At 36.7% G+C, this 20,622-nt stretch overlaps 4 protein-coding genes and 1 pseudogene across 4 annotated transcripts; 3 read left to right on the top strand and 2 right to left on the bottom strand.

Moving 5' to 3' along the window:
* Window positions 1-850: 850 nt before the first annotated feature.
* LOC111198938 lies at window positions 851-5,863 on the bottom strand (annotated as a pseudogene).
* A 7,302-nt stretch (window positions 5,864-13,165) lies between these two features.
* LOC111198993 (transcription factor bHLH47-like) lies at window positions 13,166-13,695 on the top strand. Its single transcript, XM_022688389.1, has 2 exons — window positions 13,166-13,244; window positions 13,358-13,695. Exons 1-2 carry the CDS (start codon window positions 13,166-13,168, stop codon window positions 13,693-13,695), a joined length of 417 nt encoding a protein of 138 aa, XP_022544110.1.
* Window positions 13,696-14,069: 374 nt separating this feature from the next.
* On the top strand, window positions 14,070-15,051 carry LOC106350229 (protein BUNDLE SHEATH DEFECTIVE 2, chloroplastic-like). Its single transcript, XM_022687396.2, has 4 exons — window positions 14,070-14,363; window positions 14,449-14,512; window positions 14,602-14,698; window positions 14,792-15,051. Exons 1-4 carry the CDS (start codon window positions 14,184-14,186, stop codon window positions 14,868-14,870), a joined length of 420 nt encoding a protein of 139 aa, XP_022543117.2. The 5' UTR covers window positions 14,070-14,183; the 3' UTR covers window positions 14,871-15,051.
* Window positions 15,052-15,223: 172 nt separating this feature from the next.
* On the bottom strand, window positions 15,224-16,359 carry LOC106347631 (pectinesterase 1-like). The gene has a single exon (XM_013787213.3). It carries the CDS (start codon window positions 16,055-16,057, stop codon window positions 15,380-15,382), a length of 678 nt encoding a protein of 225 aa, XP_013642667.1. The 5' UTR covers window positions 16,058-16,359; the 3' UTR covers window positions 15,224-15,379.
* Window positions 16,360-19,340: 2,981 nt separating this feature from the next.
* Window positions 19,341-19,784, top strand: BNAA06G17220D. Its single transcript, XM_013791474.3, has one exon. The coding sequence runs from the start codon at window positions 19,424-19,426 to the stop codon at window positions 19,688-19,690; it is 267 nt and encodes an 88-aa protein (XP_013646928.1). The 5' UTR covers window positions 19,341-19,423; the 3' UTR covers window positions 19,691-19,784.
* Window positions 19,785-20,622: the final 838 nt, after the last annotated feature.

Raw genomic sequence — 20,622 nt, 5'->3', positions numbered from 1 at the left:
TATAAGAAATCGAAAAGAGAGCAAAGTAGATCTTATTCTGAATTTGCGTATGAGCGTTTACAACAAGGTATAAGCCTGGGCTCGAGAGCTGTCGGCGAGATTCCTAGTTCTAGCAACCCTAAGACGGCTAAACATAATTGAGTCGCAGCTCGAAATAACAAAAACGGAAAATTGCCTAAATTGCTCTAAGTGCTAAGTTTGCTCTGAAAAAAGTTGTCTTCCATGCCTCTCGCCTAGGACTCCTTATATACTCGCTCCGAGGTCGGTTTACGCTTTTACTCTTCTGCCCTTAAGCCGTCATAGCATAAAATGGAGATATTCCATTTTTTCCGATCTTCATAACTATCCTCAAAATTTCGTATTTATCCACGGAAACTTGACATTTATCCTTCCTTGCATGCCAAGCGTAAACCGTGCTACGGTTTACGGACTTTTGGTTAAGAAATCTTAGAGTGGGCCTCGAGTCGTGTTTTAGGTCCCTTTGGGCCGTCTTCTGTCTCGAAGCGTTTACTGCGACTTCTTTTGATAAAGAACGAACTTTCCGCGGTTTTAATCCGCAAAGTTTGATCGATGATTTAGAATAGCGGAAAACATGAACCGAGTTTGCTACGGTCTTCGGGAGATAGCATCGAAGGTTTGACGAGAATGCATGGACTGGTGTCGTATCGAAGTTATGGAAGAGCTCGGTCGCTACGTAGCGACCGAGCTTTGGCTTGAGCCAGGTCGCTACGTAGCGACTGAGCGGGACGGACGCTCGGTCGCTACGTAGCGACCAAGCTTGGCTCAAGCTTGGTTCGCTACGTAGCGACCGGACAGCGTGCATGTGCGGTAGTTGCGCAATGACCGAGCTTGGTTTGTCCGTGTTCCGATTGTCATACTCGAACTTATCCGTACTTGGTTTGGGTATGTTTCCTATGGCTTATGTTCGATCTAAATGAAGTTCGAGATGAAACTTTATTTCGAAAAGCTGTGTAGCGGAGAGTCATACTTATATATTGCGGAGATTTGGGCGTTAACTTCGTCGTGACCGTTTTTGACCCCAACATCGATTAGAGATCCACACGAACCCACATAATAGAAACCTCAAAGTTTATGTATTTATTTTAGTCTCAGGTGCAAGAGAAACTGGTTGTCCAGCTTCTATGGCGAGTGGATTTAGACTTATTGAAGAGGATATAAGGTACCCCTCTAAGCTCCACTGGCACCACAATTGAGGTTATTTGTGGTCCTCTGGTGAGAATTCATGGGACCATGGTGCTACATACGTAATTCCCGCTATGGTCCAAAACACTTCTCGCTAACACCTGAGCTTGAGTTAATAGGATACTAACTATGAGTAAAAGACGATGGACAAATATTATCGTACCTGGGTGACTCCAAATGACATTAACAGTGCCAATATTTCTGCCCATATCCGTAGCTTCACCATGCAACCTTGCAAACAAAATATCTCGAAACTCTTCCCTTGCTTCGTCTAAATTTTCGTCAGGGATTTGAACGAAAGCACCCCCCCCCCCAGGGTCCCAATTTCCTCTAATAATAATGATTCATGATTACTTCTGAATACTTTAAAATTCTAGGAGCAGTAGAAGCTATCGGCTTCGCAGCAGATGTCTCAAATGTTGGTTTACCACCAGAAGAATCGACTCCAATTTGCTAGTCATTGGGAGGAACTCTAGTAAGAGCTGAAGTTGAGCAGAAGCAACTCCAGGCGGAGCTGAGGTATATGGTTCTACATGAGAGTTACTGATGGTAGCATCACAGCTGACTTTCTTAGATACCAAAGGGGAAACCCAAGGAGAAGATACTCCTGTAGGAGGAGAAGAAACAGGAGGACCCACCTCCACTGAAATCGGAGGCCCAAATCCTGCCACGCCTGATGACCTATGCACTGATTTTGAAACTGACAATCCATCACGAGGAGAAGACACACAAAGGGCATCCATTACATGAGAGAACTTTGAAGAGAGGGGGTGAGATGAGATGATGCACTTCCTCCTATCCATCTTAGAGATTTCTCAATGGTGGCGAGAGGACACACCATTGGTCGGTGGCGACCAAACCATAATCCTCTTAAGAGTGGCCTTTTACCGAGGAGAGAGAAAGTTCTTTATTAACAGAAACATGGTGCACTGTGAGATATATCAAAAGAAAAGAAACCGTGTACTAAAAATTGTTTTAAATAAAAAAAATTTGGCTTCCCACTGTTTCTTAAGCTTCCTCTCTTTAAACAATTTGTGTGTAAAATTATATCTTCAAGCACACTTGGGTAAGAGAACACACATAATACTTAACATGTCAACAAAATATTAAAATTAAAATAAAAACAAAAGATTTTTGTTTCATTTAAAAAACTTCAACCGCCAGATAAAACATCAATCATCAAATGCAAGACACTCCATAATATACTTTTACGATTTAAGTTACACACATTTCCAAGTCTTATCTTTAATATATTATAAAATAAGTAACTTTTACTTTATAAAACCAAAAGCTCTCTTCGATTAATTGTTGTTGACATCTGGTGGTAAGTTTGTTGTTGTTAATATTGGGTCACCTTCGGAGAATTTGTTATCTGCATCACCTATCTTGGCATCGTTTTTTGAACATATGAATATTTCCTTTGCCGTATTGCAAAATTTGCTACATAAAGATAAATATACTCATTAAATTTCCAAAGTAATAAGAAAAAAATAGAAAGAAAAGCACTTACGGCCACGGGTCGTCTCCAAGAAGCATTATATCTCCATCAGCATTTATGAAAACTATTTTCCATTGATTGTGTATATGCAACTTGCCTTTGATATCAAAGAGTCTTTCTAGTTCATCGATCAATTGATTGTATCCATCAAAAATAGATAAATCCACAGTTCTTTCCATGGCCCCTTCCATACGAACCTGATCAATAACCATATCAAAAGAATATGAACTTTATAGTCATCTAAATCTATTAAAAATATTCAAATTTTATTTAGGTTCTAATATCATAATGAAGTTATGGATGCAACCACACACACACACATATGTTTTTTTTATGAACCCATGTTTTAGTTGTACCTAATAAATAGTTTAAACTTGACTAATAAGTAAAAAAAAAAGAAGATGGTGATATTTTTCATACCTTAGTATGACTTCTAGTTTGGATGTGATCAACCTTTTCTTCTTCAAAGATTTTAGAAATCTTAGATTTTTTATATGAGTTTATTGGTTCTATGCTATCCTTTGTTTTCGCGGGAACTTTCAGATCAACTCCAAACAGTCTGTAGCTAGTAGTTGCGGTGGTGGTTGACGTTTCTTTCATTGCTTGAACCATTTGCTCATTGTAGTTTGGTTTGGACATGGTAGTAGCGAATGAGTAGCTCATTGAAGATTGTATGCTTGAATGTCCAACTTCTTGGCCTTGGGTCAATGTAGGAACCCACATATTTGAACCTATAAGAAGAAATATAATGATAAATAATTCACAAAGAAGTTTTAACTTATTGAGCAACATTGACTTACCAAACTCATGTATTTCGCTTTGACGTTTATGTTTTAGAAAACCTGATTTGAGAATGTCAGATGAATGTGTTAAAGGCTCGATCTCCCATGGAGATACCTTATCAGGTCTTGGAATTGTTGCAGCTTCATCCCATTGTACCTATAAAATAAAGTTAGTGGATATTGTATATTACTTTTAAAAAAGTATATTCTAAAAAATAATATAGTTAAAGTAAAACGAGTACTTATCTTACTTCTAAACATCGCCATTCTGAATCCTTCCAATGAGTGGAGAAATCTCTCACTTTTAATATTGTTCCATAGTATCTAGTGTATTAAAATCATTTGTGTAAGTAGCACTATTTTTTAAAAGGTAAAATAAATGTTCAAGATTTACCTTATTTCATTAAAATCTTTCCCTTCAAACTTCATCAAAAATCTGGAGCCTATACTAAATTTCTTATTCACTCCATCTCTAAATTTATCGATGTTGACAACGAATTGGCTCGACCTGATATCATCGCATCAATAGTAAATAAAAGTGTATAATTTGTTGAATAAACTATTTTCATAATGTTCAATTCAATAACAAAATGTTTTCTTTACCTTGGCTTATAGAAGACAACGAACATGCATTTGTTTTTAATAGCATTCAATGCAGTAGCAACTACACCATGGTGCATACTCTCCTTTGAAATTATAGATGATGGTATGTTCTCTTGTTGATGATGAGCTGCTTTTTTATTCCAACTCGTGATTCCCCATTCTCTCCTCTATGATAAAAGTTATTTAAAATACAAATTCAAGAATAACAATGAGAAGTAAAATGAAAAAAATATACCGAAGGAATATGAAGGAGTCCCCAACAACCAATTTTTTTGCTTTTGCAAACTCGTTCCAACCAGATGTGAAAAGATGTCTTTTTGGTGTACCTAGTTGATTTTTTGTAAGAAAATAAATATCAGTAATCACTACTTGCAGATTTTGAGATTAATAAAAATTTGTTACCTTTTAAAGCGTGTTTAAATTTCCATTCATGACCATGAATATCTGTAGCATTTATCTCTTGACTTGGAGTTAGGTGAGACATATCCTAAAAAATATTTGATACAGAATGTTATATAGAAATTTAAAATTTGAGTCAATGCAAGTCGGTGTTAATACGAGCGGCGGAAGACATTCAATGGCATGTCTTTTATTTAACACAAAACCACCTTTTTTACTGGTATCAGAAGCGCTTAAGACCTTAGTAAAACATTTAATGTTTTGTATGTTGTTTTCACATTTAGAAGTTGGGATTTCAACTTCCTAAAAAAATAAAAATCCATAATATTAATTAAATTGTTATTAAGAAGACCTGTAAATATGTTATTAAATAAATAAAATCTTGTTTTGCAACTCACAGATGTATCCGGCAACAAAGAAATTTCTGCATAAATTTCATCTGTAGTAGTCTCTACCTAAGACCATACATAAGAATGAACCCAAAGTGATATCATTTACATCAAGTCGATATAGCTCATGTGAATTCACTAAATAGGAAACATAAATAATCAGTGAAACATACCTTAAGCTTGATACTAAAAACATTGCAGCGAATTTTTGAAGGAATATTAAAAACTGGTTTTAGTTGACATAGTTCGTCGTTTATAGATGCAACTAGCTGGTAATACCATCAAATATTTTAGTAAGTTGTGAAAATCAAAACATATGTGAAAGTATATTGTAATTTTGTAAAAAAATATTATTGCCTGCTCTATATGCCCTTGAGGAAAATAATATACTTCTTCTCCAATTTTTGGAGGATCAAACAGAGGACCAGCACATAACTTCCATAATTGATCATACAAATAGTTATTGGTTCCACCAGTAGCTACACAAACATGCAAAATGTAATTATAGAAAAAAAAATCCATCAATCAAAAACCAAACTCAAAACCAAGAATTATTCACTTATACCTAAAAATTCAGGTTGCACATGCATGATTTGATCACTCGCCATCAGCTCTTATAAAAACACTGATCTATTGCCACTTTCCCAAAAGATTACCAAATCATGAATAATTTTTTATTAATATGGTATTATATCTTAAACAAAATACAACCTTTCAATGAATTGGTGAGAACTTTTAATCTTTATTTATTTTTGTTCGAACAAGTTTTTTTTCTTATACTATCTTTGTTTACTTTTTACATTTACATAAATTTGATATATATCAGTATTTATAGGTGTAAATATTCAAATACAACATTAATATTTATTCGGATATGAATTTTGACTAATAAATAGTACATTAATATTTACTTGGATATGAGTTTTGACTAATATTTTAACAAGTCACCAAAGTGTCTGGTCAAAGGTATATCTTCTAAAAATACCAGAAGTCTTTAATATCAATAAATTATGTTTCAAAATATTTTTTTTTTAATATTGTTATATAGAGGACATGAACCATATTGAGTAAAAGACGTAATCGTTCGCTCTCTCCTCTCCTAGAGAGAGAGTTTTCTCTTCCTCTTTTATCTATAAAAAATACTTCAGAGAGGGTAGAGATTGTTTGAGAGTGAGGGAGATCATCCTTTTGGTTCTCCGGCTTCGGTTCAACCGGCCGGATTCTGGCTCCGGCATTCTCGCCTTCTCCTCCGGCGGTGGACGGGTGGCTTTTGTCTCTGGGTTTCGGTGGCTTCCTCAGTTTCGCTTTGCCGGCTTTTGTCTCCGCGCCATGCCTCTTTGGTGTCGACAGCGGCTCTCACCGGGGTTATCCCGGTTTCGTTTGATCGGCTTTTCTGTTCTTCTCCTTTGTAGTCGATTCTCCTTCCTCGGTTTCGATGTTCGATGGTGAGGGATGATTGAAGACGATTGATTCTATTGAAACATTTTTCTGATCTTTTCTTCTTCAAGCTTTTTTGTTTCAATCGGTTCGACTCTCGTTGGTTTGAGTTTGATGTCTCTCGATTGGAACTTCATCAAAGCAGAGAGATCCTTTGGCTCGTGAGGTTATCGGTAGATCTCACGCTCAAGTCTCAAGTGGTGTGTTTGGTGTGCCTTCAATTTCTTTTCTCGTTTCTGTTGAGGTTCTTGAACGGGATCCTGTTCCGGTGTGTTTCCGGTGGATCTTCCATTTAGACCTTCGCCGGAATCGTGCTGCTGGCTGAAGTTCGGTGGTGACTCGCATGGTGGGTACGTGTCTCTGTCACGCCAAATGTTAACGTGTGGATTCCGAGTCGGCCGTGCTCTTCCCTAGGGCTTCTTTTTGTTGGGAATGTTGGGCCTTTTGTAATTTTTCTTTTCTTGCCCGGTTGGGCCTTTGTATCGCTTTGACTTGGGTTTTAATATGATAGCATAGTCTTCCAGTGAAAAAAAAAAGAGGACATGAACCACCCGCGCCTCATAATTAGAGGGATATGCGTGCCTGTGGATAAACGACAAGACAATGGTCTTCCATAGGAGAAGTCAAAGTAGAGTCTATGGATCTTCTACTAAAAATTAATGCATTTTTAGCTCTTTCATTAATAGAAAAATCAAAAAAACGGGCATCGCAAGTAATGCTAGAGAGGTCTATTTAAATATTTGATTAAAACTTACCCAAAATCCATATGTTTATACACAATCCACACATGTATAGGCAGTAACCAACAAATCCACAATCTTCCTCGTCACTATCATCAGTCCATATCGAAACACCACTCAAGCTCCTTAAATAACCAGTGCCTTCAATGAAATCATATACCACATACATCCACCTTTCAAGAAGCCCAAACCACTTTCTAGCCGACCACTGAAGGAAAGCTTCACGGAATACTCTACAGGAAATCTTCTCAAGGTAATAAGAGGTAGCAAAGAAATTACTCTCACACAAAGTAAAGTTCAAGCTCACTGAAGAAGCAAGATGATTGATTGTATGCTGCCAGAATTTGACTCACTAAAACATGTAGAAACAAATAAAAAACACTAACACAAATAATGTTTTTTTTTACATCAAAAGGACATTTTATTACTCAAACTAGATGTGGTCTGAGAATCCATAATGGAATAGAACAACCAACAAAAATTAAACTACGATGAAAAGTATGAGATATCGTAGCTAAAACATCTTCTGAGCAATTTTTCTCTCTTGGTATATGAGAAATCTTGAATTCGGAAAATATTCTTTGAAGCAATGCCGCCTCCCCTAGATCCATGGAGAAACTCGGACATGCTTTCGGGTCCCGAATTATCGATATAGTATCCTTGCAGTCTGTCCCAAAATTTTGGCAACTTGTGTGTTGAAGCATGGTGTCCATTGCCCAGATTAAAGCCTCCAGTTTTAAGTGCGAAGAGGACATAAGATGTTCTCTGTTTCTTAACCCTAAGAGTTGTTCATTTCCTGATCCATCCATCCATACCCAACCATATCCACTGTACTGTGCTTCGTCAGTCCATGATCCATCTACCAAACAAATATTCAAGCTTAGGATTTGTATATTCTTTATTTAGTGTACTGGTTGAGTCTCATCTAACGTTTTTGGGTTTGCGTCAAACCATGCCCAAAATTTACTTTCCGCATGTCTAATCAACTCAAGTGGATCCCGTATGATACCTCAAAACAGTTTATCTTTACGAGCTTTCCATATATACCAAATAATCCATGGATAATTGTGTTTATCTACATCCGAAACTAACACAAATTATGTTTTCACTTAAATTTCCCTGAGAAACATATAAATGCATATATCAATTAATGACACTAACATAATAGAATGGATGCATACCTTTGTCTATAGACACAAATTTGTAGTAGACATTCTTGTCGATGTGTGCAAACAACATCTTGTTCTTAGGAAAAATCAAATACTGCAATCACTGTGGCCAGAAACGCTCTCCCCAAAATTGGGTCCAACATTTGTCCTCCAGCCCTTTTGGTTTATTGGGAAACCGAAAGGGCGAAAACTGACGTAACCCGGCGTCGTCGCGATTCTCGGGAAATGGGACGTCACGCGCATCGTCTTGATTTGACTTGTCGGCCATTTTTCAAATCGTGTGGTTGAGATCGATAGTTCGTGGCCGGTTAATTTTAAGTGCTTCGGGAACCATTTTTGTATATATATATATATATATTATATTTTACCGAATATATCATCTTCTTCAACACCACGATTCTACTTTCTCTCTCACCGTCCTCCTCTTGGTGCTCTTTCCTGTTTCAAATCTATGGCATCTGAGAAATTCGGTCCTCATCTCCCGACAATCATCGAGGGGAAACATATCAAGCCCCTCTACGAACTCTGGGGAATCGATTATGCCGTCGAGGTCGAAGCTCCCAACGGTGACGAAACTTCGGAGACTGTGAGACCGGGGTACTGTGGGGCCTACACGTCGCATTTCGAAGATGGAGGCTTGTCGTTTCCTCTTCCTCTCTTTTTTTCTTGAGGTGCTTGCGGAGCTTGGGATGGCTTTTGCCCAGATGGCGCCTAATTTCTTTTGCTACTTCTTGGCTTCGTGGATCCGAGCTATGGAGGAAGGTCTCGAGTTTGGCCTCGAGGAGTTAAAGAAATTGTTTGCTATTAAGAGGAACAATGGCTTTCCCGTTACCATGATTCTCGCTCCTCGACCCGGCCGTTCTATCATAGATGGTATCCGTAACAGGGATGACCTGTGGAGGGAGAAATTTTTTGTTTTCAATATTAACCCGGTGTCGATCGGTGACATCGATTTCGGGAGGATCCCCAGGGAGTGGTCCGACGATATTGGTAAGTTTTTTTTGCTAGGCGAGTTCTACTCTTCAATCTATTTTGGCGTTCTTAAATTTTCTCCACTTATTTGTAGAGCCCTTTGGTTCTGCGCCTATGACTCCCGAGCTTCGCGGGTGGATCGCCACTATGCGGCGAGGTAGCCCCTGATGGCCCGAATTCACCATAGATCGAATTCGAGCTGCTTACGCTCCTCCACCGGGTAGAAATCATGCTACTCCTATTGGTCAGGCGGTTCCTGTTCGACCGGGGAAAGGTCTTAGTAACAAAAGTAAGCTGATCTTTCTTCTTTTCCCTTTTTCGGAATGTTCCGAATGTTTGCGCGTCCCTTAGTTCCTCAAATATATTTCGTTCAGGAGCGAGGGAGAAGGAGGCGTTACCCGACCGTCCTGACGAGTCTTCTGAAGTTGGGTCATTGGAACGAGCTCAGAAAGCTAGACGCGAACCGACTCTTAGATCGAGGTCGCAGGCTCAGTCTCCTGGTCTTTTGGCTAGGCCGGTGTCGATCGATGTTGTTGGGGTCGAAAACGGTTACGACGAAGTTAACATCCAAATCTCTGCAAAATACAAGTATGAGTATCTTTCCGCTATAAATTGTGTTTGGTCGGAAGAATGTCGCGACATATGTTCTCGAGATAAAACTTTGTCCAAATCCCATTTGGATCAAACACAATCTGTCCCAAGGTAACGGAAACGTATCTAAGCCAGCCACGGACATGTTCGAATATGACGATCGGAACACGAACAAACCAAGCTCAGTCACTACGCAGCTACCGCACATGCACACTGCTCGGTCGCTACGTAGCGACCGAACGCGCGTCCCGCTAAAACCGGTGATCCATGTCAACCTCAAAACCTGATTCTAAAAAATCAACATATAATTAATATGTTTTGAATTGTTAATAAAATTTAAACTTTCATAATCAATGTTTTGACTATCATTATTAATATGTTTTCACCCCCCCCCCCCCCCCCCCCCGCCCCCCCACCCCCCCAAATTTCTTGGTTGGTTTGAGTTTTTGTATCTTAAAGATTATGGAGTGTACAGCAGAATAATGACATTTAGAAATTAATATAATTTTGCATTAATTAACTTAAATAATAAAACTATTTTTTAGGTTTGTTTTTCCCATTTGGTCTCATGAACGTTCGCATCCATATAGTTGGTGGCCTGAGGATAACTTCTCCTAAAATTATTATATTTTCTTCTAAAATTTCTATGTGTGTAAATTCCAGCAATTTTTCTGAACTTATGGGCAACCACATCTTTCCTAACATGATTGGATGCTCCTTTTACATTATTAGACAAGTGATATATGCAATATCCATTGATTGCCAATGAATAGACCTTGTGAACTATATTGATGATGTTTTGGTTTCTATGAGTACAAAATACAAGCTGAGGTTCATCTGGTATCAAGGTTTTCAATATAGGCAAAAACTACCTCCAACTTGCATTTTTCTCACCATCTACTGCAGCAAAAGCGAGGGGATAATGAAGATGATCTGGATCCTGAGCAGTGGCAATAAGAAGCCCTCCTTTATACACACCCTTCAGGGGAGTTCCATTGATAATTATCAGTTTCCGCATGGACTTAAACTCTTCAATGCAAGCTCCAAAAGCGAAGAACATATACTTAAACTAGTTCTTCTCATCTGTTACTAACCTGGTAAAAGTACTAGGATTCAACATTTCTAACATGTACAAGTAAGATGGAACTCTAGAAAAACTCTCCATTGGGTTACCACGCACATCGTCGACATCTTTGTATTTTCCTCTCCAAGCCATAGAATACGAAACTGTAACACCCAGTATATTAATAACCAAATCTATGAGATCCTTTACTGCCGGAGTCTTGAATTTTCCTGGATAATCAGTGTGCACCACAGATGCGACCAAGCTTGGTGTGCCTCTTTTTCCCTTCCTGGTCGCGCTTTCACTTATCCGAGCACAAGTATTACAGTACATCCTTATAGAAAAAAAAATATGATTTCTTCAGCTTTGCAGCTCGTAAATACCATTTACAACCAAACCCACGACGTATTAATAAATAAATTCGAGGCGTCAACTGCCCTCTATCAACCTCAAAAAAATTTGTATGCACAGCTTTGTCCACTAAATCCCTCACTTCATGCTTAGTTTCAAATTCTTAGTGCACAACTGGTGTAACAACCGCCAACTCTTCCATATTATCCCTTTCATCACCCACTTCATCGCTGTTCTCATTCTCATCCTCTTGAATATGAGGAATAATCGTCAACTCCTTAAGAACAACCATATCATCATTAGCTATGGCATCAATCAGAATTTCCTCATTCCTAGAAGACATCTCATTACTTTGGTTTTCTGAGACAGATTCTCTGAGCTTCATGTGTTAGACACTACGTCCATGATTTTTATCGACTTCCAATAAATATCCTAAAACATATTCATCATTCAAGATATAACATGGCCTCTTATATATGATCCATTACCAACAAAAAGTAACTCAGTTGAATCTTGGTCGCTGCTACATCGATCTTTATTTTCCTGCTTATTCTATCAACCAAGTAAGAATAAGTCACCTCCTCATAACTTCTCTTCTTCAACACTAAAGTAGAAATATGTCGGTCTTCCAGATTTCATCGTACTTCATCTCTCACACTTGAAACTACCCCTTGATCCAAATATATCTTCACACCTCGGTTGTTATCCATATACCTGAAAACCATAATAAACAAAATCACCATTTAGTAGCTGTACCAGTTATACATGTAGTAGTAATGAAATTTGTACTAGTTGTACCAGTTATAGTTGTTTTCATGTTACACTTGATATAACAGTTATACTAGTAATAGAAGTTGTACTATTTTAACTTGTCATGCTAGTTCTACCGGTAGACATATTGTATACGTTACTAATAGATGCACTAGTTGTAAGTACGTGTTGTACGTTTCGTATAAACCATCACAGTAACACTTGTTGTACCAGTATACATATTGTAAATGTTACTAATAGTTGTACAAATGTAACTAATTGTACATTTCATATAAACAATCACAGTAATACTAGTTGTACTAGTAGAGATTTTGTATTAGTTACTAATAGTTGTACAAGTTTTGACTATTCATATGTTTCGTATGAACAATCAGATTAACACTTGTTGTACCAGACTTACTACTTCAACTTTTCTAAAGATTTATACTAGTTATACAATTAGTACAGCGGTAATCACTAGTTGTACCAGTTAAACATGTTGTTTACTTGATTTCTGTTACGATTGTACCAGTTATATCATCTTTTATAAACAATTTTCCTTCCCCAATTTCATGACTCTAATTATATTTATATCCTATTTAACTTCAAATCACTCTTATTACCATGTATTTGGTTCTAACATGCTTCAAGCGAATCTAATTTATGAGAGAGAGAAAAAGGGAGAGAGAGCATTATCCAAGTTCATCTATGGAGGAAGATACACGAGTTGTTGTATATGGTTCTACTGCTCCTCGTCCAATCTCTCAAAGACAAAGAAAACTGATAAAGGAAAGCTTGGTTGGTGAAGAATTAAAGAGAATAACTGAAGTGAGGGAAGTTTGGTTGTCTCGTGAATTGAAGAGAATAGGAAGAGAGGGATGGATCCCACGCGAGAAGGAGAGAAGACAGGGAGCAAATCGTGTGTCTCTCATTCCAATGGTGTAGGTGAAACTTTCATTAATGGTCTTATGGTAATTTATCATCTTTTGGGGTCATGTAGAATGGAGTGGGTTGTAGGAGAAATTTTTTGAGGTTATATCCCATATGAGATTATTTCCTACAAATTTGAATAAACATTTGCTGAGTTGGGTGGTGTAATCATGCAAATAACTAGTGTTACTAAAACTGGATGCTGTTACTGATTGTGATTCTAACCGGGAAAGTATTTTCTTTAATTTCTCGAAACTGAATCAGCGTAACAGTGGGAAAGCTTCTATAATGGGCGAAGCTACTCTGTTCTTAAAGGACGTCTTTGAACAGATTGAGTCCCTTAGAAAGGAGCACTTCTTTTCTCTCTGTATCTAACTATGTAAGACTGTTTCTAAAGCTAAGACGTAGTTGACAGATCATGCGTCAACATTCTTTAGTCTACAATGGTTTGATAGTTGTTTTGTGATGGAAACTGTGTAGGTGACCACATAGAAGAAGAGCTCAAAGAAGAAACATCAATGTTTCACCCGAGATTTTCAGACTACAAATCCGAGATAGAAGCAAGAGTGAATCAGTCTAAACCTGAGTTGAACACCTCTCCTGCAACAGAATACCATCATCACTACCAACAACATCCTGAACTAGCATCTCAGTGTCTAGGACTTCCCATTTTCCAAGGGGCCGGCTTTCAACAATCTGCTGCGACTACTTCTGGTACCGCGGTTCTTGTCCTTCCGACGCAACCCGATGGCCAGACACAAGATACCTCAGACTTGGGAGGGCGTGTGCAGACACATGGCACTAGTAATGTACAGTAGTTCAAATGTGAGTTAGCCTTGTTCAAGGTATGCTAGCGCAGCTCACTCTTGGTCTTCACGTCTTAAAGCTAACGAATGAGTCTTGGACGGCTATTCCGCAAGGAGTAGCAAACGCTACTTAATAACTAGATAGAGAGAGAGCACATCTTCTGAAGGACCCTTGATCTTTGTATTTAGCATCTTCTAGTGTCATACAGTATTAGGTTTCGCTTTTGCTTTTCTTTTTTCTTGTGGTGTTTATTCATAAGATCAGAAAAGCTATGGCTCTTTTGGGTCGTTTGGGAAAAGAAAAAAATAAGGAAATTATCTCTAAACCTTTGTCGTTTCTTGTCCTAAGATACTAAAACAACGATCATAACCGAAAGACAGTAAGGAAATAATTAGCACTAAAGTTGATGGTATTTTGGTAAAAGGGAAAACACACGAACAGAAATAAGAGAGGCAGGGAGAGCATCTTATCTGCTACCGAGTGGGTCAGAAAAACAGAAATGGCTAATTCACTAGGATGCTTCTTCCCTTCTCCTCCTCCTACCTGTTACCTCCAATCTCCCAACAAAAGCCCTATACTTACTGACTTCTTCTTCCCAATAAGTGATCAGAGCCTATCGTCGTTGGGTCAGAAGATACCAGTGTTTCATACTTGTAAATCCAAAAGCTTCCAGATTCAGGTTCGGTTCTGTTCTTCCCTTCCAAATCTGGTTACTCCATTTTGCAACTGAAAAAAAAAAGCTCATCTTTTGGAACCAACAACAGGCCACAGACGGTAATCAGACCACTAAATCGAACAGCATACTTTGTCCAAACTGTGAAGGCAAGGGTAAGAGCTTACCATTATTCTCTTTTCGAGTTTCTACAACTGAATTGGTCCCTTAAAAAATTTGACAAAAAGGTTTTGTGTGAAATAAGGTGCGGTGGCATGTTCTCAATGCAAAGGAGGAGGTGTGAATTTGATTGACCATTTTAATGGGCAGTTTAAAGTTGGTGACTCCTGTTGGCTTTGTAGGTTAGCAACATCTTTCTCTTCTCTTCTTATTCTTTCTTCCTACTTCCACAACAAACAAAACTCATGAATGAATATCCCTCTTGTGGTGGGCAGTGGTAAGAATTTGATTTTGTGTGGGGAGTGCAATGGAGCTGGTTTCCTTGGTGGTTTCTTGAGCACCCAGGATCAGTAATACAGAAAAGCCTTTTCAAAAGTTTGGATCATGTACCATTCAAAAACACTCTTGATAAACCTTAGAAGTAGCCTTCTTTCTCTCTATCAATGCTCTTCTATAACCAACATGTATATATACTCTACAACAATCTGTTATCGAACACCATCTTCTTTTTATTGTATTCCTGTTTTTAGATATTCTTTTAAGATTTGCAATATTGTAAAATAACTAGTGTCTCAAAGGATAGAGTCTAACACCGGAAGATGAGTTTTGAGTATCAGAAGTCTACGGAAGGAAACACTGAAACTCGTTTTGATGTAAACCTTAAAGTAGGTTGAGAGTAGAATCTAAAAGGGTTGAATCATGTAATATAGACAACTTAAGATATAGCTCTTATCGAATTAGATATACAAACAACAAACCAATGTAGTAATTAATTACAGAAGATAACAAGCCACACACACACACACTTGAGAATTCGATATTGAAAGAAAGAAAAAAAAACGTTGGAAGCTTAGGTGTTTGGTTTAGTGTAAAATCAAGAGAAGCTTCTTGATTTGGCTGACAATGGCCAAACAAACACTCATCATCTGATTCGCCGTCACCATCTCATTCTTGATCTCGTTTCCCACAACAGTTCCCATTTCCTCAAGCCCATCGGAGCAAGTCTCTCCGTCAGTCATGGCGGCGCTGATCCAAGTCTTAACATCTCCGACGACCTTCTCCGTCATCCAATTCCCTCCCTTCTTCTTCTTCGTCTCGATCTCCAATAGCGTCTCGTTTAGTTGACTCGCCGCGTCCGCGTACAGCTTCGCGCAGTCCTTAACGGCCGGTTCCTCGGGCATATCGTCTATTGAACGGAAAGACATGGATAAGGTCGATACCTTTTCAGAAGTGATCCGAAGAGATAGCTCGAGGATTGATGCAGGGTCCGATTCGTTGAGGGAAGAAGATAAAGCATGGAAGCAGGTCTGTGGGTAACGAGTCACGGCGCATACTGATTTGAGAGAGTTGGGAGGGTTGTGGGAAGGACGAGTGAAGGCTCCGGCGGTTAAGGCGACGACGGCGAGGATCAAGAGGATGGATACGGTGGAGACGGTGGCGATGAGGGTTTTGCGGGATGATGGTTTGGGAAGTGGAGATGGAATCTGGTTTTCTTGGTCGGATACTTTGTCGTAGCCTTTCAAGGTGTTGATCGACTCCATTGCAATTTGATCGGAAACTGGAAGAAGATGAATCTCTCTCAGATTTGGAGATAAAAAGTCAACGAAACTTAAGTTGAATCTAAGATGGGAATGGGATGTAGACTTTGTACCATTTGTTCATTCACACGTTTTCTCTCTCTCTCTCTCTCTCTCTCACTTTGAAGTTTCAAATCTTCTGCTCTCACGCGCGAGTATGTATGTATGTATCTTTTACTTTTGGTATTGTTCTATGAACGATGCGGTAACAAGAGGAATAGGATCTGTGATGCAGTTGCGCACTATATGAAAGAAATATCTAAAGTGGTTATGGGTTGGTTACGGCTTTTTGTGATGGAGAAACTTAAGAGGCACAGCTCGTGGTTCACTTGCAACATTTTCAACTCCACTTCACTCTTTACTTCCAAAATTTGGAGTTAAAAATAGGGGATTCAAACTTTACTCAATTTTACACTCCTTATAAAGTAAAAGATGGAATTACTTTATTAAATAATAATTTTATTTTTGTTCACTATTTTATTTTTACTTCGGAATAGGAAATAGTTGGAAAAAAAACTCAGCTATATTATAAAGTTATTCTATTTTAAAATAAAAAAGTGATATATTGGAAATGCTCTTACCTAAAATTAACACCAAATTTTAAGTCAATTCCAGTAAAATTCCAAAATACGAAATTGAAAAATGATGTTATTAAATGAATTACAATTGAGATAAAAGGACACCATATATTTAATTAATATATTTTATTCTTATTTAATAGAATAGTTAAACTAATGTCATTAATTAGTTTATCTATTTTGTATTTTTATTTTCTTTCATAATTAAAATATTATACTGTTATTTAATAGTACAGTTAAATTCGTATATGTTAAATAGTTAAATTTGTAATAAACACATATTATAATTTAATTTTAATATTACGATATAAATAACATTGTCATGTTCGCTCTTTACTTAACATAGACGGCTTGTATTTACATTGCCTTAACCCACAAGAAACGTTTAAAAAACCAATACAAATCTTATTCTCAATGATCGAATCAAAAAGTCTTACAAAAATGTACCGGATACGCTTAAAACAAAGTTACTAAATCTTAAATCGAAATAGCATAAAAAAACTAATAATCCAAAATTTAACACCACATCGAGACGGCTACTCTTGCACTTACTCAAACACACCTGAAAAGAAAGAAAAGGTGAGTATTTCAACAAATACTCGGTGGAGAAAGCTCTATGAGCTCTCCAATCAATCACCAAGAATCATCAAACAACATAACAAAAGTATCTATCTAGAACGTCCACTAACACAATAGCAAACAAGAAAAAACAAGGATAACCCCCAAAGTTACTAAATCTTAAAAACACCACATCGAGACGACTACTCTTGCACTTATTCAAACTCACCTGAAAAGAAAGAAGAGGTGAGTATTTCAACAAATACCCAGTATATAAAGTTCTATGAGCTCTGCAATCAATCACCAACAATCATCAAACAACATAGCAAAAGTAACTATCTAGAACGTCCACTAAAACAATAGCAAACAACAAAAAACAAGGATAACTCCCGACAATGCCAACATGAGACCATACCACCTCATTTTGTCCATGTGTTCCTCATGTTGTCGGGTGAGAGCTAACAACCTCATTCGGTCCCCGTGAGTTCAACGCCTTCACACATATAATTAAAATTTAATAAAAAATAATCTTAAACTTATCACTTGATTAGCATTTATTAATTGACTAGGTGGTTGATCCGCGCAAGCGCGGGCATGAATATTTATGAAAAACTAAAGTATAATTAGTTTGGTGATATTTTATTAGTTTTAGCTTTTATTTTTTTTTTGTATATTTTGTTTGTTATTTTAATTTGATTTATAATTTATGGGATTGTTTAGTTGCTTTGTTTGAATTTACAAAGCATTTACCTTCGTCACGATATTTATTTCTGAAATTGTATAGTGGTTTAAATTTTGTAAAATTAATTTATTTTTGCTAATGTTGTTAATTATTATTGTAGTATCATATTTTGATTACTTTGGTTAATTATTTGATTTTAAAAAAATTTGTGAAAACCCACTAATCATTTAACAGTTCATAAACTAATAAAATATAATAATTGAGAAAAAAAATATAATCCTCAAATATTTACAAAACCTCATGCTATTCACTTTGATCAATCCTCAAATATTTACAAAACTCACATGCTATTCACTTTGATCTTGCATGATCAAATAGAGGAAATACAACGGATCAAGAAGTGTTTTTAACATTCTCGATCATGCATATTCCTGAGACTCAAAATATAATGACGGATAGTCTTGCACATGGTGCTCAAGTTAAAACGTCCTAATTTGTTTTCATAGATTTAGAGTGTCATGTTTGGTTAGCAGAATCTTAATCAAATTTGCTTATGCTGATAACAAAAAAAAGATTCTAACAATAGATGAAAATATAATAATTTAGATTTATGTCAAAATTTTGATAGTTTAGATTTGAGGTATGATATTCCAAACTAACATAGAGTATTGTATAGTTATCACCTAGTAATCTCTATTAAATAAATAAGATAACTTAATTTCATTTTTCCTTTCTAACTAAATCACATGTGAAATTGTATAGTTAAATAACTATTAAGTAACTTAATTTTCCTTTCTAACGTAGGAACTGAATTCCAGAAAATAGCAAAAAATTATAAATAAGGAAAAAGATAATTCTTATAAATCTTGCTAACATATTTTCTTATTTTTTTATTAAGAAAATACCTTAAATAAGGAGATTGTTTAAATATACGAAGAAATATGTAAACATTGTTTTAAAGGAAATATATGTTTTATTAAAGTGATTCAGATTATAATAATATGTAAATATGAATTGATGGGAGTTTCAAATATATTAATAACAAAAAAACTAATAAGCAATTATAATAATTAACTTAACTCATTAAAGATAATAATGTAATAAACTACTGTAACAGTTAAGGTGAATGCGGTAATTAAAAATACTAATTTTTCAAATAATATTATAAATATTTTCCTTTAAAACATGCAAGTTGGGAACACGAAATCCAAACAATCCTGAAACCAGGTGCGCTTAGCTGCACACTCTTCAAACCAGGATCTAAACAAAAGATCAAATTACCCCTTATCTATTGTTGTTTATAAGGATAAAATCGTCATATTCAGATCCAGACGGTGGTAACGCAAAAAACCAGCAGCCACATATTCTGGTTTCACTCCAACTTAACGGCGATTATTGTTGGCTTCTTCATTTTATATATATCATTCAATTTCACTTCTCTGAATTCAACGAAATCACAAAACACTATATTCGAGATCCAAAAAAAGATCGTAAAGTGAAAGTGAAGAAAAGATGAGTTCTACAAGCAAAGCCTGGACGGTGGCAGTTAGCATCGGAGTAGTAGAGACGTTGAAAGACCAGTTAGGTCTTTGTCGGTGGAACTACATGTTCCGGTCGGTGAATCAGCATCTTCGGAACAATGTCAGAACTGTTTCTCAGGGGAAAAGGTTCTCGTCTTCTGTTGCCGCCGCTAACTCGTCTGGTGAGAGTGAAAAGGCAAAGAAGTGTGAAGAATCGCTTAGAACGGTTATGTATTTGAGCTGTTGGGGTCCTAATTGATTAGGACTTTAGTTTATAATGTATAGTTTTGTAATTTCTAAGATGACTTGGAGAAATGGAGTTTTAATATAATTTTTGGTTCGAAAAAGAAAAATGTCAATGAAATATGAGATGAGCCGATCCAATCCCCCAAACAAAAAGCAACAACAAAAAATAAATGTATGAAATTTGTAAGAATACAGCTTAAAGCAAAGCTTTCAAGTATTCGGAACAGAAAAAATAAATGTATGAAATTTGTAAGAATATCAGCTCCGTTTGTGTAGATTAACTAATTGAGAAAGTTGTAATTTCTGAATTTGTGTATATTCCTGATCTCAAAGAATCGACTACATATTAAAGTTATCCCTTTAGAATAATAGGCAAAATAATAAGAAAAATAAATAGCACTATTGTTTTTTTCTTCTTATTTTGCAAATGTGATTTTATATATAGGTCATGCTTGGTTTCCAGATAAGCTGATTTGTTTTTTATTTTTGAAATGTTAAATTTTCTAACAGGGAAAGCAAATATGTGAGTGCTAGGATAAGCTTTAGAGTACTCGACAATAATCATCACCTAAAAGAAGTTGGAAACAAAAAACAGAGGAAGTAAAGTCTTAATGGCTGGCCAAAAGAGAGATCCATCTGTTCAGACTTGTGTTGTCTCTTCCACTGACATTTTCAAAGCAAGTAACTGATTGAAGATATCTTTGTAGACAGTACTGTTACGACTGCGCTGAATTCGGTGGGTTTTGATGCCGACTTGAATTATGCTCACGCCAAATCCAATAAAGAGTTGACGGGAACGCCATTTAAGCTTGTTGCGAGTCGACTTTAGAGACTATTGTGCTTTAAATGTGTAAGGGTCAAGTTCCAATTAGGATTGATGCAGTGACCAAGAATACCAGCCATCAACGTAGTCCAAACCGTGTAGGGAAAAAGACATGCAAAGAA

Source organism: Brassica napus, chromosome A6 (genome assembly GCF_020379485.1).
Source record: "Brassica napus cultivar Da-Ae chromosome A6, Da-Ae, whole genome shotgun sequence".
NCBI lineage: Eukaryota > Viridiplantae > Streptophyta > Magnoliopsida > Brassicales > Brassicaceae > Brassica > Brassica napus.
This window is presented reverse-complemented; position numbering and strand designations above follow the sequence as displayed.